Consider the following 16,333-nt stretch of genomic DNA (forward strand, 5'->3'; position numbering starts at 1 on the left):
TCCAGTCCTGCTCCAGTCCTGCTCCAGTCCTGGTCCAGTCCTGCTCCAGTCCTGCTCCAGTCCTGGTCCAGTCCTGCTCCAGTCCTGGTCCAGTCCTGCTCCAGTCCTGGTCCAGTCCTGGTCCAGTCCAGTCCCGGTCCAGTCCTGCTCCAGTCCTGGTCCAGTCCAGTCCTGGTCCAGTCCCGGTCCAGTCCCGGTCCAGTCCTGGTCCAGTCCTGGTTTAGATCTGGTCCAGTCCTGGTCCAGTCCTGGTCCTGTCCTGGTCCAGTCCTGGTCCAGTCCTGGTTTATATCTGGTCCAGTCCTGCTCCAGTCCTGCTGCAGTCCTGGTTCAGTCCTGGTCCAGTTCTGGTCCAGTCCTGCTCCAGTCCTGGTCCAGTCCAGTCCCGGTCCAGTCCCGGTCCAGTCCCGGTCCAGTCCCGGTCCAGTCCTGGTCCAGTCCTGGTTTAGATCTGGTCCAGTCCTGGTCCAGTCCTGGTCCTGTCCTGGTCCAGTCCTGCTCCAGTCCTGGTCCAGTCCTGCTCCAGTCCTGGTCCAGTCCTGGTCCAGTCCTGGTTTAGATCTGGTCCAGTCCTGGTCCAGTCCTGGTCCTGTCCTGGTCCAGTCCTGCTCCAGTCCTGGTCCAGTCCTGCTCCAGTCCTGGCCCAGTCCTGGTCCAGTCCTGCTCCAGTCCTGCTCCAGTCCTGCTCCAGTCCTGCTCCAGTCCTGGTCCAGTCCAGTCCTGGTCCAGTCCCGGTCCAGTCCCGGTCCAGTCCCGGTCCAGTCCTGGTTTAGATCTGGTCCAGTCCTGGTCCAGTCCTGGTCCTGTCCTGGTCCAGTCCTGGTCCAGTCCTGGTTTAGATCTGGTCCAGTCCTGGTCCAGTCCTGGTCCAGTCCTGCTCCAGTCCTGCTCCAGTCCTGCTCCAGTCCTGCTCCAGTCCTGTCCTGCTCCAGTCCTGGTCCAGTCCTGCTGCAGTCCTGGTTCAGTCCTGGTCCAGTCCTGGTCCAGTCCTGCTCCAGTCCTGCTCCAGTCCTGCTCCAGTCCTGTCCTGCTCCAGTCCTGGTTCAGTCCTGCTCCAGTCCTGCTCCAGTCCTGGTCCAGTCCTGCTCCAGTCCTGCTCCAGTCCTGCTCCAGTCCTGTCCTGCTCCAGTCCTGGTCCAGTCCTGCTGCAGTCCTGGTTCAGTCCTGCTGCAGTCCTGCTCCAGTCCTGCTCCAGTCCTGGTCCAGTCCTGCTCCAGTCCTGGTCCAGTCCTGGTCCAGTCCTGGTTTAGATCTGGTCCAGTCCTGGTCCAGTCCTGCTCCTGTCCTGCTCCAGTCCTGGTCCAGTCCTGCTGCAGTCCTGCTCCAGTCCTGGCCCAGTCCTGGTCCAGTCCTGCTCCAGTCCTGCTCCAGTCCTGCTCCAGTCCTGGTCCAGTACTGCTCCAGTCCTGGTCCAGTCCTGTCCTGGTCCAGTCCTGGTTCAGTCCTGGTCCAGTCCTGCTCCAGTCCTGCTCCAGTCCTGCTCCAGTCCTGGTCCAGTCCTGGTCCAGTCCAGTCCCGGTCCAGTCCTGCTCCAGTCCTGGTCCAGTCCAGTCCTGGTCCAGTCCCGGTCCAGTCCCGGTCCAGTCCCGGTCCAGTCCTGGTTTAGATCTGGTCCAGTCCTGGTCCAGTCCTGGTCCTGTCCTGGTCCAGTCCTGGTCCAGTCCTGGTTTAGATCTGGTCCAGTCCTGGTCCAGTCCTGGTCCAGTCCTGCTCCAGTCCTGGTTCAGTCCTGCTCCAGTCCTGCTCCAGTCCTGGTCCAGTCCTGCTCCAGTCCTGCTCCAGTCCTGCTCCAGTCCTGGTCCAGTCCAGTCCTGGTCCAGTCCTGGTCCTGTCCTGGTCCAGTCCTGGTCCAGTCCTGGTTTAGATCTGGTCCAGTCCTGGTCCAGTCCTGGTCCAGTCCTGCTCCAGTCCTGGTTCAGTCCTGCTCCTGTCCTGCTCCAGTCCTGGTCCAGTCCTGCTGCAGTCCTGGTTCAGTCCTGGTCCAGTTCTGGTCCAGTCCTGCTCCAGTCCTGGTCCAGTCCAGTCCCGGTCCAGTCCCGGTCCAGTCCTGTCCTGCTCCAGTCCTGCTCCAGTCCTGTTCCAGTCCTGCTCCAGTCCTGCTCCAGTCCTGGTCCAGTCCTGCTCCAGTCCTGGTCCAGTCCTGGTCCGGTCCTGGTTTAGATCTGGTCCAGTCCTGCTCCAGTCCTGGTCCAGTCCTGCTGCAGTCCTGGTCCAGTCCTGGTCCTGTCCTGGTCCAGTCCTGCTGCAGTCCTGGTTCAGTCCTGGTCCAGTCCTGCTCCAGTCCTGCTCCAGTCCTGGTCCAGTCCTGGTCCAGTCCTGCTGTAGTCCTGGTTCAGTCCTGGTCCAGTCCTGCTCCAGTCCTGGTCCAGTCCAGTCCTGGTCCAGTCCCGGTCCAGTCCCGGTCCAGTCCAGTCCTGGTCCAGTCCTGGTCCAGTCCTGGTCCAGTCCAGTCCTGGTCCAGTCCCGGTCCAGTCCCGGTCCAGTCCCGGTCCAGTCCCGGTCCAGTCCTGGTTTAGATCTGGTCCAGTCCTGGTCCAGTCCTGGTCCAGTCTCGGTCCAGTCCTGGTCCTGTCCTGGTCCAGTCCAGTCCTGGTCCAGTCTCGGTCCAGTCCCAGTCCAGTCCAGTCCTGGTCCAGTCTCGGTCCAGTCCCGGTCCAGTCCCGGTCCAGTCCTGCTTGAGTCCTGGTCCAGTCCTGGTTTAGATCTGGTCCACTCCTGGTCCACTCACGTGTTTTGGCGCGGCCGGTCAGAGCGTCACTGGACCCTGTGGTGTACGAAGCGATGACCTTCACGCTGTAGTCCAGTCCACTGAGAAGGTTCAGGATCAGCATCGTGTTCACGTCTTCTCCCACAAACGTCTCCAGAGCTGGACCAGGAGACGGACCTGAAGGGACAAGAACTTTAACACAAACTGAACGTCTCCAGAGCTGGACCAGGAGACGGACCTGAAGGGACTAGAACCAGTCCAGTCCCGGTCCAGAGTCCAGTCCCGGTCCCGTCCAGGTCCAGTCTCTGTCCAGGCCCGGTCCCGTCCCGGTCCAGTCCCGGTCCAGAGTCCAGTCCCGGGCCTGTCCTGGTCCCGGTCCCCAGTCCCGGTCCAGTCCCGGTCCCATCCAGATCCAGTCCTGGTCCAGTCCCGGTCCAGTCCCGGTCCATTCCCGGTCCAGAGTCCAGTCCCGGTCCAGTCCCAGTCCAGTCCTGATCCAGAGTCCCCGTCCAGTCCCGATCCAGTCCTGGTCCAGTCCCGGTCCAGTCCGAGTCCAGTCCTGGTCCAGAGTCCCGGTCCATTCTCAGTCCAGTCCCGGTCCAGAGTCCAGTCCCGGTCCAGTCCCAGTCCAGTCCTGGTCCAGAGTCCCCGTCCAGTCCCGATCCAGTCCTGGTCCAGTCCGAGTCCAGAGTCCCGGTCCATTCTCAGTCCAGTCCCGGTCCAGAGTCCAGTCCCAGTCCCAGTCCAGAGTCCCGGTCCAGAGTCCACGTCCAGTCCAGGTCCAGTCTTACCGGACACAGGCTGGTACACGATGCGGTACCCCATGGTGGGTGAAGGGGGCACGTCCCAGCTGATCCTGAAGCGGTTGTACCACTCCTCAGACACTCGCAGGTTCTTAGGGGCCGACAGAGGCACTGAGAGCAGAGAGCAGGGCCAGACTCACATCAATCTGCCATGAAAACTAAACCTTTGACCCCGAGGTCAGAGGGCACGACCTCCGGGTGGACTCACGTGTGCGGGCCGAGCGGGCCGAGGTCGGGCCGTCTCCTTCAGCGTAAACCGGAGTCAAGGCCACTTTGTACTCGGTGTCGGAGAGAAGCGGCTGTAGCACCAGACTGTTCTGCCCCGCCGGGACGGTGCGCTGGGGACACAAACTACACCTTTACACACAAACTACACTTTTACACAAACTACACCTTTACACAAACTACACTTTTACACACAAACTACACTTTTACACAAACTACACTTTTACACAAACTACACCTTTACACAAACTACACCTTTACACACAAACTACACTTTTACACAAACTACACCTTTACACACAAACTACACTTTTACACAAACTACACCTTTACACAAACTACACTTTTACACAAACTACACCTTTACACACAAACTACACTTTTACACAAACTACACCTTTACACAAACTACACTTTTACACAAACTACACCTTTACACAAACTACACTTTTACACAAACTACACCTTTACACAAACTACACCTTTACACAAACTACACCTTTACACAAACTACACTTTTACACAAACTACACCTTTACACACAAACTACACTTTTACACAAACTACACCTTTACACAAACTACACTTTTACACAAACTACACCTTTACACAAACTACACTTTTACACAAACTACACCTTTACACACAAACTACACTTTTACACAAACTACACCTTTACACAAACTACACTTTTACACAAACTACACCTTTACACACAAACTACACTTTTACACAAACTACACCTTTACACACAAACTACACTTTTACACAAACTACACCTTTACACAAACTACACTTTTACACAAACTACACCTTTACACACAAACTACACTTTTACACAAACTACACCTTTACACAAACTACACTTTTACACAAACTACACCTTTACACACAAACTACAACTTTACACAAACTACACCTTTACACAAACTACACCTTTACACACGAACTACACCTATACACACGAACTAAACCTTTATACACGAACTACACCTTTACACACAAACTACACCTTTACACACGAACTACACCTATACACATGAACTACACCTTTACACATGAACTACACCTTTACACAGACTACACCTTCACACACGAACTACACCTATACACATGAACTACACCTTTACACATGAACTACACCTTTACACAGACTACACCTTCACACTCGAACTACACCTATACACACAAACTACACCTATACACACAAACTACACCTTTACACAAACTACACCTTTACACATGAACTACACCTATACACACGAACTACACCTTTACACATGAACTACACCTTTACACAAACTACACCTTTACACACGAACTACACCTATACACACAAACTACACCTTTACACATGAACTACACCTTTACACACACTACACCTTTACACAAACTACACCTTTACACATGAACTACACCTTTACACACAAATGACACATGTACACATGAACTACACCTATACACATGAACTACACCTTTAGACACACTACACCTTTACTCACACAAACAAAACCTTTACACATGAACTACACCTTTACACACAAACTACACCTTTACACATGAACTACACCTTTACACAAACTACACCTTTACACACAAACTACACTTTTACACATGAACTACACCTTTACATATAAACTACACCTTTACACACAAACTACACCTTTACACATTAACTACACCTTTACACACACTACACCTTTAATCACACAAACTACACCTTTCACACAAACTACAACTTTACACACACCTTTACACAAAAACTACACCTTTACACACACCTTTACACACAAACTACACTTTTACACACAAACTACACTTTTCTCAATTCAATTCATTTTGTAACGCCCAAATCACACACAACAGTGTTTGTTTGGCCTGTAGCGCCCCCTACTGAGTAAAACCAGCAGCACAATAACCTTTGTGGTCCTTCCGTCTCACCACATTCCTGTCGGGTGTTTGTTTCTCGTCCTGTCTCGCCCTCGGTAACCTGTCGCTCTCAGCTCCAACACGTCTGAGGAACCCAACCAAAACTACCACGAGAAGAATGGCCCACGGGCACAAAACTACCACAAGAAGAAGAACGGCCCACGGGCACAAAACTACCACGAGAGGAAGAAGAATGGCCCACGGCCATCTACTGGCTGCAGAGGTAATGACAGTTTAGACGTCCTGGTCTCAGCTCACAGTTGTACTGATCGTGATTGAACAGAACGAGTCTGGAGGTGATTTATGGAGATTCTTAGAGCCGCGTCACAGGTAGAAGATGATATCACAGGTAGAACATGACATCACAGGAAGAACATGACGTCACAGGTAGAACATGACATCACAGGTAGAACATGACATCACAGGAAGAACATGACGTCACAGGTAGAACATGACATCACAGGTAGAACATGACATCACAGGAAGAACATGACGTCACAGGTAGAACATGACATCACAGGTAGAACATGACATCACAGGTAGAACATGACATCACAGGTAGAACATGACATCACAGGAAGAACATGACATCACAGGTAGAACATGACATCACAGGTAGAACATGACATCACAGGAAGAACATGACGTCACAGGAAGAACATGACATCACAGGTAGAACATGACATCACAGAACATGACATCACAGAACATGACATCACAGGTAGAATATGACATCACAGGTAGAGCATGACATCACAGGAAGAACATGACATCACAGGTAGAACATGACATCACAGGTAGAACATGACATCACAGGAAGAACATGACGTCACAGGTAGAACATGACATCACAGGTAGAACATGACATCACAGAACATGACATCACAGGTAGAACATGACATCACAGGTAGAACATGACATCACAGGTAGAACATGACATAACAGGAAGAACATGACATCACAGGAAGAACATGACGTCACAGGTAGAACATGACATCACAGGTAGAACATGACATCACAGGAAGAACATGACGTCACAGGTAGAACATGACATCACAGGTAGAACATGACATCACAGGAAGAACATGACGTCACAGGTAGAACATGACATCACAGGTAGAACATGACATCACAGGTAGAACATGACATCACAGGAAGAACATGACATCACAGGTAGAACATGACATCACAGGTAGAACATGACATCACAGGAAGAACATGACAGGTAGAACATGACATCACAGGTAGAACATGACATCACAGAACATGACATCACAGAACATGACATCACAGGTAGAATATGACATCACAGGTAGAGCATGACATCACAGGAAGAACATGACATCACAGGTAGAACATGACATCACAGGTAGAACATGACATCACAGGAAGAACATGACGTCACAGGTAGAACATGACATCACAGGTAGAACATGACATCACAGAACATGACATCACAGAACATGACATCACAGGTAGAATATGACATCACAGGTAGAGCATGACATCACAGGTAGAACATGACATCACAGGTAGAACATGACATCACAGGTAGAACATGACATCACAGGAAGAACATGACATCACAGGTAGAACATGACATCACAGGTAGAACATGACATCACAGGAAGAACATGACATCACAGGAAGAACATGACATCACAGGAAGAACATGACATCACAGGTAGAACATGACATCACAGGTAGAACATGACATCAGGTAGAACATGACATCACAGGTAGAACATGACATCACAGAACATGACATCACAGGTAGAATATGACATCACAGGAAGAACATGACATCACAGGTAGAGCATGACATCACAGGAAGAACATGACATCACAGGTAGAACATGACATCACAGGTAGAACATGACATCACAGGAAGAACATGACGTCACAGGTAGAACATGTCATCACAGGTAGAACATGACATCACAGAACATGACATCACAGAACATGACATCACAGAACATGACATCACAGGTAGAATATGCCATCACAGGTAGAGCATGACATCACAGGAAGAACATGACATCACAGGTAGAACATGACATCACAGGTAGAACATGACATCACAGGTAGAACATGACATCACAGGAAGAACATGACATCACAGGTAGAACATGACATCACAGGAAGAACATGACATCACAGGAAGCACATGACATCACAGGAAGAACATGACATCACAGGTAGAACATGACATCACAGGTAGAACATGACATCACAGAAGAACATGTCATCACAGATAGAACATGACATCACAGGAAGAACATGACATCACAGGTAGAACATGACATCAGGTAGAACATGACATCACAGGTAGAACGTGACATCACAGAACATGACATACAGAACATGACATCACAGAACATGACATCACAGGTAGAACATGACATCACAGGTAGAACATGACATCACAGGAAGAACATGACATCACAGGTAGAACATGACATCACAGGTAGAACATGACATCAGGTAGAACATGACATCACAGGTAGAACATGACATCACAGAACATGACATCACAGAACATGACATCACAGGTAGAATATGACATCACAGGTAGAGCATGACATCACAGGAAGAACATGACATCACAGGTAGAACATGACATCACAGGTAGAACATGACATCACAGGAAGAACATGACGTCACAGGTAGAACATGACATCACAGGTAGAACATGACATCACAGAACATGACATCACAGAACATGACATCACAGGTAGAATATGACATCACAGGTAGAGCATGACATCACAGGAAGAACATGACATCACAGGTAGAACATGACATCACAGGTAGAACATGACATCACAGGAAAAACATGACATCACAGGTAGAACATGACATCACAGGTAGAACATGACATCACAGGAAGAACATGACATCACAGGAAGAACATGACATCACAGGAATAACATGACATCACAGAACATGACATCACAGAACATGACATCACAGGTAGAATATGACATCACAGGTAGAGCATGACATCACAGGAAGAACATGACATCACAGTTAGAACATGACATCACAGGTAGAACATGACATCACAGGAAGAACATGACGTCACAGGTAGAACATGACATCACAGGTAGAACATGACATCACAGAACATGACATCACAGAACATGACATCACAGAACATGACATCACAGGTAGAATATGACATCACAGGTAGAGCATGACATCACAGGAAGAACATGACATCACAGGTAGAACATGACATCACAGGTAGAACATGACATCACAGGTAGAACATGACATCACAGGAAGAACATGACATCACAGGAAGAACATGACATCACAGGAAGAACATGACATCACAGGTAGAACATGACATCACAGGTAGAACATGACATCACAGGAAGAACATGACATCACAGGTAGAACATGACATCACAGGAAGAACATGACATCACAGGAATAACATGACATCACAGAACATGACATCACAGAATATGACATCACAGGTAGAATATGACATCACAGGTAGAGCATGACATCACAGGAAAAACATGACATCACAGGTAGAACATGACATCACAGGTAGAACATGACATCACAGGTAGAACATGACATCACAGGAAGAACATGACATCACAGGAAGAACATGACGTCACAGGTAGAACATGACATCACAGGTAGAACATGACATCACAGAACATGACATCACAGAACATGACATCACAGAACATGACATCACAGGTAGAATATGACATCACAGGTAGAGCATGACATCACAGGAAGAACATGACATCACAGGTAGAACATGACATCACAGGTAGAACATAACATCACAGGTAGAACATGACATCACAGGAAGAACATGACATCACAGGTAGAATATGACATCACAGGTAGAACATGACATCACAGGAAGAACATGACATCACAGGAAGAACATGACATCACAGGTAGAACATGACATCACAGGTAGAACATGACATCACAGGAAGAACATGACATCACAGATAGAACATGACATCACAGGAAGAACATGACATCACAGGTAGAACATGACATCAGGTAGAACATGACATCACAGGTAGAACATGACATCACAGGTAGAACATGACATCACAGGAAGAACATGACATCACAGGTAGAACATGACATCACAGGTAGAACATGACATCACAGGTAGAACATGACATCACAGGAAGAACATGACATCACAGGTAGAACATGACATCACAGGTAGAACATGACATCACAGGAAGAACATGACATCACAGGAAGAACATGACATCACAGGAAGAACATGACATCACAGAACATGACATCACAGGAATAACATGACATCACAGGAAGAACATGACATCACAGGAATAACATGACATCACAGAACATGACATCACAGGTAGAATATGACATCACAGGTAGAGCATGACATCACAGGAAGAACATGACATCACAGGTAGAACATGACATCACAGGAAGAACATGACGTCACAGGTAGAACATGACATCATAGGTAGAACATGACACCACAGAACATGACATCACAGAACATGACATCACAGGTAGAATATGACATCACAGGTAGAGCATGACATCACAGGAAGAACATGACATCACAGGTAGAACATGACATCACAGGTAGAACATGACATCACAGGAAGAACATGACGTCACAGGTAGAACATGACATCACAGGTAGAACATGACATCACAGAACATGACATCACAGAACATGACATCACAGGTAGAATATGACATCACAGGTAGAGCATGACATCACAGGAAGAACATGACATCACAGGTAGAACATGACATCACAGGTAGAACATGACATCACAGGTAGAACATGACATCACAGGAAGAACATGACATCACAGGTAGAACATGACATCACAGGTAGAACATGACATCACAGGAAGAACATGACATCACAGGAAGAACATGACATCACAGGTAGAACATGACATCACAGGTAGAACATGACATCACAGGAAGAACATGACATCACAGATAGAACATGACATCACAGGAAGAACATGACATCACAGGTAGAATATGACATCACAGGTAGAGCATGACATCACAGGAAGAACATGACATCACAGTTAGAACATGACATCACAGGTAGAACATGACATCACAGGAAGAACATGACGTCACAGGTAGAACATGACATCACAGGTAGAACATGACATCACAGAACATGACATCACAGAACATGACATCACAGAACATGACATCACAGGTAGAATATGACATCACAGGTAGAGCATGACATCACAGGAAGAACATGACATCACAGGTAGAACATGACATCACAGGTAGAACATGACATCACAGGTAGAACATGACATCACAGGAAGAACATGACATCACAGGAAGAACATGACATCACAGGAAGAACATGACATCACAGGTAGAACATGACATCACAGGTAGAACATGACATCACAGGAAGAACATGACATCACAGATAGAACATGACATCACAGGAAGAACATGACATCACAGGTAGAACATGACATCAGGTAGAACATGACATCACAGGTAGAATATGACATCACAGGTAGAGCATGACATCACAGGAAGAACATGACATCACAGGTAGAACATGACATCACAGGTAGAACATGACATCACAAGAAGAACATGACGTCACAGGTAGAACATGACATCACAGGTAGAACATGACATCACAGAACATGACATCACAGAACATGACATAACAGGTAGAATATGACATCACAGGTAGAGCATGACATCACAGGAAAAACATGACATCACAGGTAGAACATGACATCACAGGTAGAACATGACATCACAGGTAGAACATGACATCACAGGAAGAACATGACATCACAGGAAGAACATGACGTCACAGGTAGAACATGACATCACAGGTAGAACATGACATCACAGAACATGACATCACAGAACATGACATCACAGAACATGACATCACAGGTAGAATATGACATCACAGGTAGAGCATGACATCACAGGAAGAACATGACATCACAGGTAGAACATGACATCACAGGTAGAACATAACATCACAGGTAGAACATGACATCACAGGAAGAACATGACATCACAGGTAGAATATGACATCACAGGTAGAACATGACATCACAGGAAGAACATGACATCACAGGAAGAACATGACATCACAGGTAGAACATGACATCACAGGTAGAACATGACATCACAGGAAGAACATGACATCACAGATAGAACATGACATCACAGGAAGAACATGACATCACAGGTAGAACATGACATCAGGTAGAACATGACATCACAGGTAGAACATGACATCACAGGTAGAACATGACATCACAGGAAGAACATGACATCACAGGTAGAACATGACATCACAGGTAGAACATGACATCACAGGTAGAACATGACATCACAGGAAGAACATGACATCACAGGTAGAACATGACATCACAGGTAGAACATGACATCACAGGAAGAACATGACATCACAGGAAGAACATGACATCACAGGAATAACATGACATCACAGAACATGACATCACAGGTAGAATATGACATCACAGGTAGAGCATGACATCACAGGAAGAACATGACATCACAGGTAGAACATGACATCACAGGAAGAACATGACGTCACAGGTAGAACATGACATCATAGGTAGAACATGACATCACAGAACATGACATCACAGAACATGACATCACAGAACATGACATCACAGGTAGAATATGACATCACAGGTAGAGCATGACATCACAGGAAGAACATGACATCACAGGTAGAACATGACATCACAGGTAGAACATGACATCACAGGAAGAACATGACATCACAGGAAGAACATGACATCACAGGTAGAACATGACATCACAGGAAGAACATGAACATGACATCACAGGTAGAACATGACATCACAGGTAGAACATACCATCACAGGTAGAACATGACATCACAGGAAGAACATGACATCACAGGAAGAAGATGACATCACAGGAAGAACATGACATCACAGGAAGAACATGACATCACAGATAGAACATGACATCACAGGAAGAACATGACATCACAGGTAGAACATGACATCAGGTAGAACATGACATCACAGGTAGAACATGACATCACAGGTAGAACATGACATCACAGGAAGAACATGACATCACAGGTAGAACATGACATCACAGGTAGAACATGACATCACAGGTAGAACATGACATCACAGGTAGAACATGACATCACAGGTAGAACATGACATCACAGGTAGAACATGACATCACAGGAAGAACATGACATCACAGGAAGAACATGACATCACAGGAAGAACATGACATCACAGAACATGACATCACAGAACATGACATCACAGGTAGAATATGACATCACAGGTAGAGCATGACATCACAGGAAGAACATGACATCACAGGAAGAACATGACATCACAGAACATGACATCACAGAACATGACATCACAGGTAGAATATGACATCACAGGTAGAGCATGACATCACAGGAAGAACATGACATCACAGGTAGAACATGACATCACAGGTAGAACATGACATCACAGGAAGAACATGACGTCACAGGTAGAACATGACATCATAGGTAGAACATGACATCACAGAACATGACATCACAGAACATGACATCACAGAACATGACGTCACAGGTAGAACATGACATCATAGGTAGAACATGACATCACAGAACATGACATCACAGAACATGACATCACAGAACATGACATCACAGGTAGAACATGACATCACAGGTAGAGCATGACATCACAGGAAGAACATGACATCACAGGTAGAACATGACATCACAGGTAGAACATGACATCACAGGTAGAACATGACATCACAGGAAGAACATGACATCACAGGTAGAACATGACATCACAGGTAGAATATGACATCACAGGAAGAACATGACATCACAGGAAGAACATGACATCACAGGAAGAACATGACATCACAGGTAGAACATGACATCACAGGTAGAACATGACATCACAGGAAGAACATGACATCACAGATAGAACATGACATCACAGATAGAACATGACATCACAGGAAGAACATGACATCACAGGTAGAACATGACATCAGGTAGAACATGACATCACAGGTAGAACATGACATCACAGGTAGAACATGACATCACAGGAAGAACATGACATCACAGGTAGAACATGACATCACAGGTAGAACATGACATCACAGGTAGAACATGACATCACAGGAAGAACATGACATCACAGGAAGAACATGACATCACAGGAATAACATGACATCACAGAACATGACATCACAGAACATGACATCACAGGTAGAATATGACATCACAGGTAGAGCATGACATCACAGGAAGAACATGACATCACAGGTAGAACATGACATCACAGGTAGAACATGACATCACAGGTAGAACATGACATCACAGGAAGAACATGACGTCACAGGTAGAACATGACATCATAGGTAGAACATGACATCACAGAACATGACATCACAGGTAGAACATGACATCACAGGTAGAACATGACATCAGGTAGAACATGACATCACAGGTAGAACATGACATCACAGGAAGAACATGACATCACAGGTAGAACATGACATCACAGGTAGAACATGACATCACAGGTAGAACATGACATCACAGGTAGAACATGACATCACAGGAAGAACATGACATCACAGGTAGAACATGACATCACAGGTAGAACATGACATCACAGGTAGAACATGACATCACAGGAAGAACATGACATCACAGGTAGAACATGACATCACAGAACATGACATCACAGAACATGACATCACAGGAAGAACATGACATCACAGGAATAACATGACGTCACAGGTAGAACATGACATCATAGGTAGAACATGACATCACAGAACATGACATCACAGAACATGACATCACAGAACATGACATCACAGGTAGAATATGACATCACAGGTAGAGCGTGACATCACAGGAAGAACATGACATCACAGGTAGAACATGACATCACAGGTAGAACATGACATCACAGATAGAACATGACATCACAGGTAGAACATGACATCACAGGAAGAACATGACATCACAGGAAGAACATGACATCACAGGTAGAACATGACATCACAGGAAGAACATGAACATGACATCACAGGTAGAACATGACATCACAGGTAGAACATGCCATCACAGGTAGAACATGACATCACAGGAAGAACATGACATCACAGGAAGAACATGACATCACAGGAAGAACATGACATCACAGGAAGAACATGACATCACAGATAGAACATGACATCACAGGAAGAACATGACATCACAGGTAGAACATGACATCAGGTAGAACATGACATCACAGGTAGAACATGACATCACAGGTAGAACATGACATCACAGGAAGAACATGACATCACAGGTAGAACATGACATCACAGGTAGAACATGACATCACAGGTAGAACATGACATCACAGGAAGAACATGACATCACAGGAAGAACATGACATCACAGAACATGACATCACAGAACATGACATCACAGGTAGAATATGACATCACAGGTAGAGCATGACATCACAGGAAGAACATGACATCACAGGTAGAACATGACATCACAGGTAGAACATGACATCACAGGTAGAACATGACATCACAGGAAGAACATGACGTCACAGGTAGAACATGACATCATAGGTAGAACATGACATCACAGAACATGACATCACAGGTAGAACATGACATCACAGGTAGAACATGACATCAGGTAGAACATGACATCACAGGTAGAACATGACATCACAGGAAGAACATGACATCACAGGTAGAACATGACATCACAGGTAGAACATGACATCACAGGTAGAACATGACATCACAGGTAGAACATGACATCACAGGAAGAACATGACATCACAGGTAGAACATGACATCACAGGTAGAACATGACATCACAGGTAGAACATGACATCACAGGAAGAACATGACATCACAGGTAGAACATGACATCACAGAACATGACATCACAGAACATGACATCACAGGAAGAACATGACATCACAGGAATAACATGACGTCACAGGTAGAACATGACATCATAGGTAGAACATGACATCACAGAACATGACATCACAGAACATGACATCACAGAACATGACATCACAGGTAGAATATGACATCACAGGTAGAGCGTGACATCACAGGAAGAACATGACATCACAGGTAGAACATGACATCACAGGTAGAACATGACATCACAGATAGAACATGACATCACAGGTAGAACATGACATCACAGGAAGAACATGACATCACAGGAAGAACATGACATCACAGGTAGAACATGACATCACAGGAAGAACATGACATCACAGGTAGAACATGACATCACAGGTAGAACATGACATCACAGGTAGAACATGACATCACAGGAAGAACATGACATCACAGGAATAACATGACATCACAGAACATGACATCACAGAACATGACATCACAGGTAGAATATGACATCACAGGTAGAGCATGACATCACAGAACATGACATCACAGGTAGAATATGACATCACAGGTAGAGCATGACATCACAGGAAGAACATGACATCACAGGTAGAACATGACATCACAGGTAGAACATGACATCACAGGTAGAACATGACATCACAGGAAGAACATGACGTCA

The 16,333-nt window shown here is 46.2% G+C and overlaps 1 protein-coding gene across 1 annotated transcript in view; it reads right to left on the reverse strand.

Annotated features, from left to right (window-relative positions):
• Window positions 1-16,333, reverse strand: part of LOC140374733 (collagen alpha-1(XIV) chain-like) — a gene marked incomplete at its 5' end in the record, with an annotated part of 78,006 nt that overhangs the window by 36,207 nt on the left and 25,466 nt on the right. The window contains 3 exons of the mRNA XM_072461730.1: window positions 2,729-2,884; window positions 3,499-3,621; window positions 3,719-3,848. Of these exons, the coding sequence (XP_072317831.1) occupies window positions 2,729-2,884; window positions 3,499-3,621; window positions 3,719-3,848 (409 nt within the window). The remainder of the gene's footprint in view (window positions 1-2,728; window positions 2,885-3,498; window positions 3,622-3,718; window positions 3,849-16,333) is intronic.

This window comes from Eucyclogobius newberryi, unplaced genomic scaffold, assembly GCF_026437365.1.
Source record: "Eucyclogobius newberryi isolate DKJ021-1_F unplaced genomic scaffold, fEucNew1.0.hap1 SCAF_307, whole genome shotgun sequence".
NCBI lineage: Eukaryota > Metazoa > Chordata > Actinopteri > Gobiiformes > Gobiidae > Eucyclogobius > Eucyclogobius newberryi.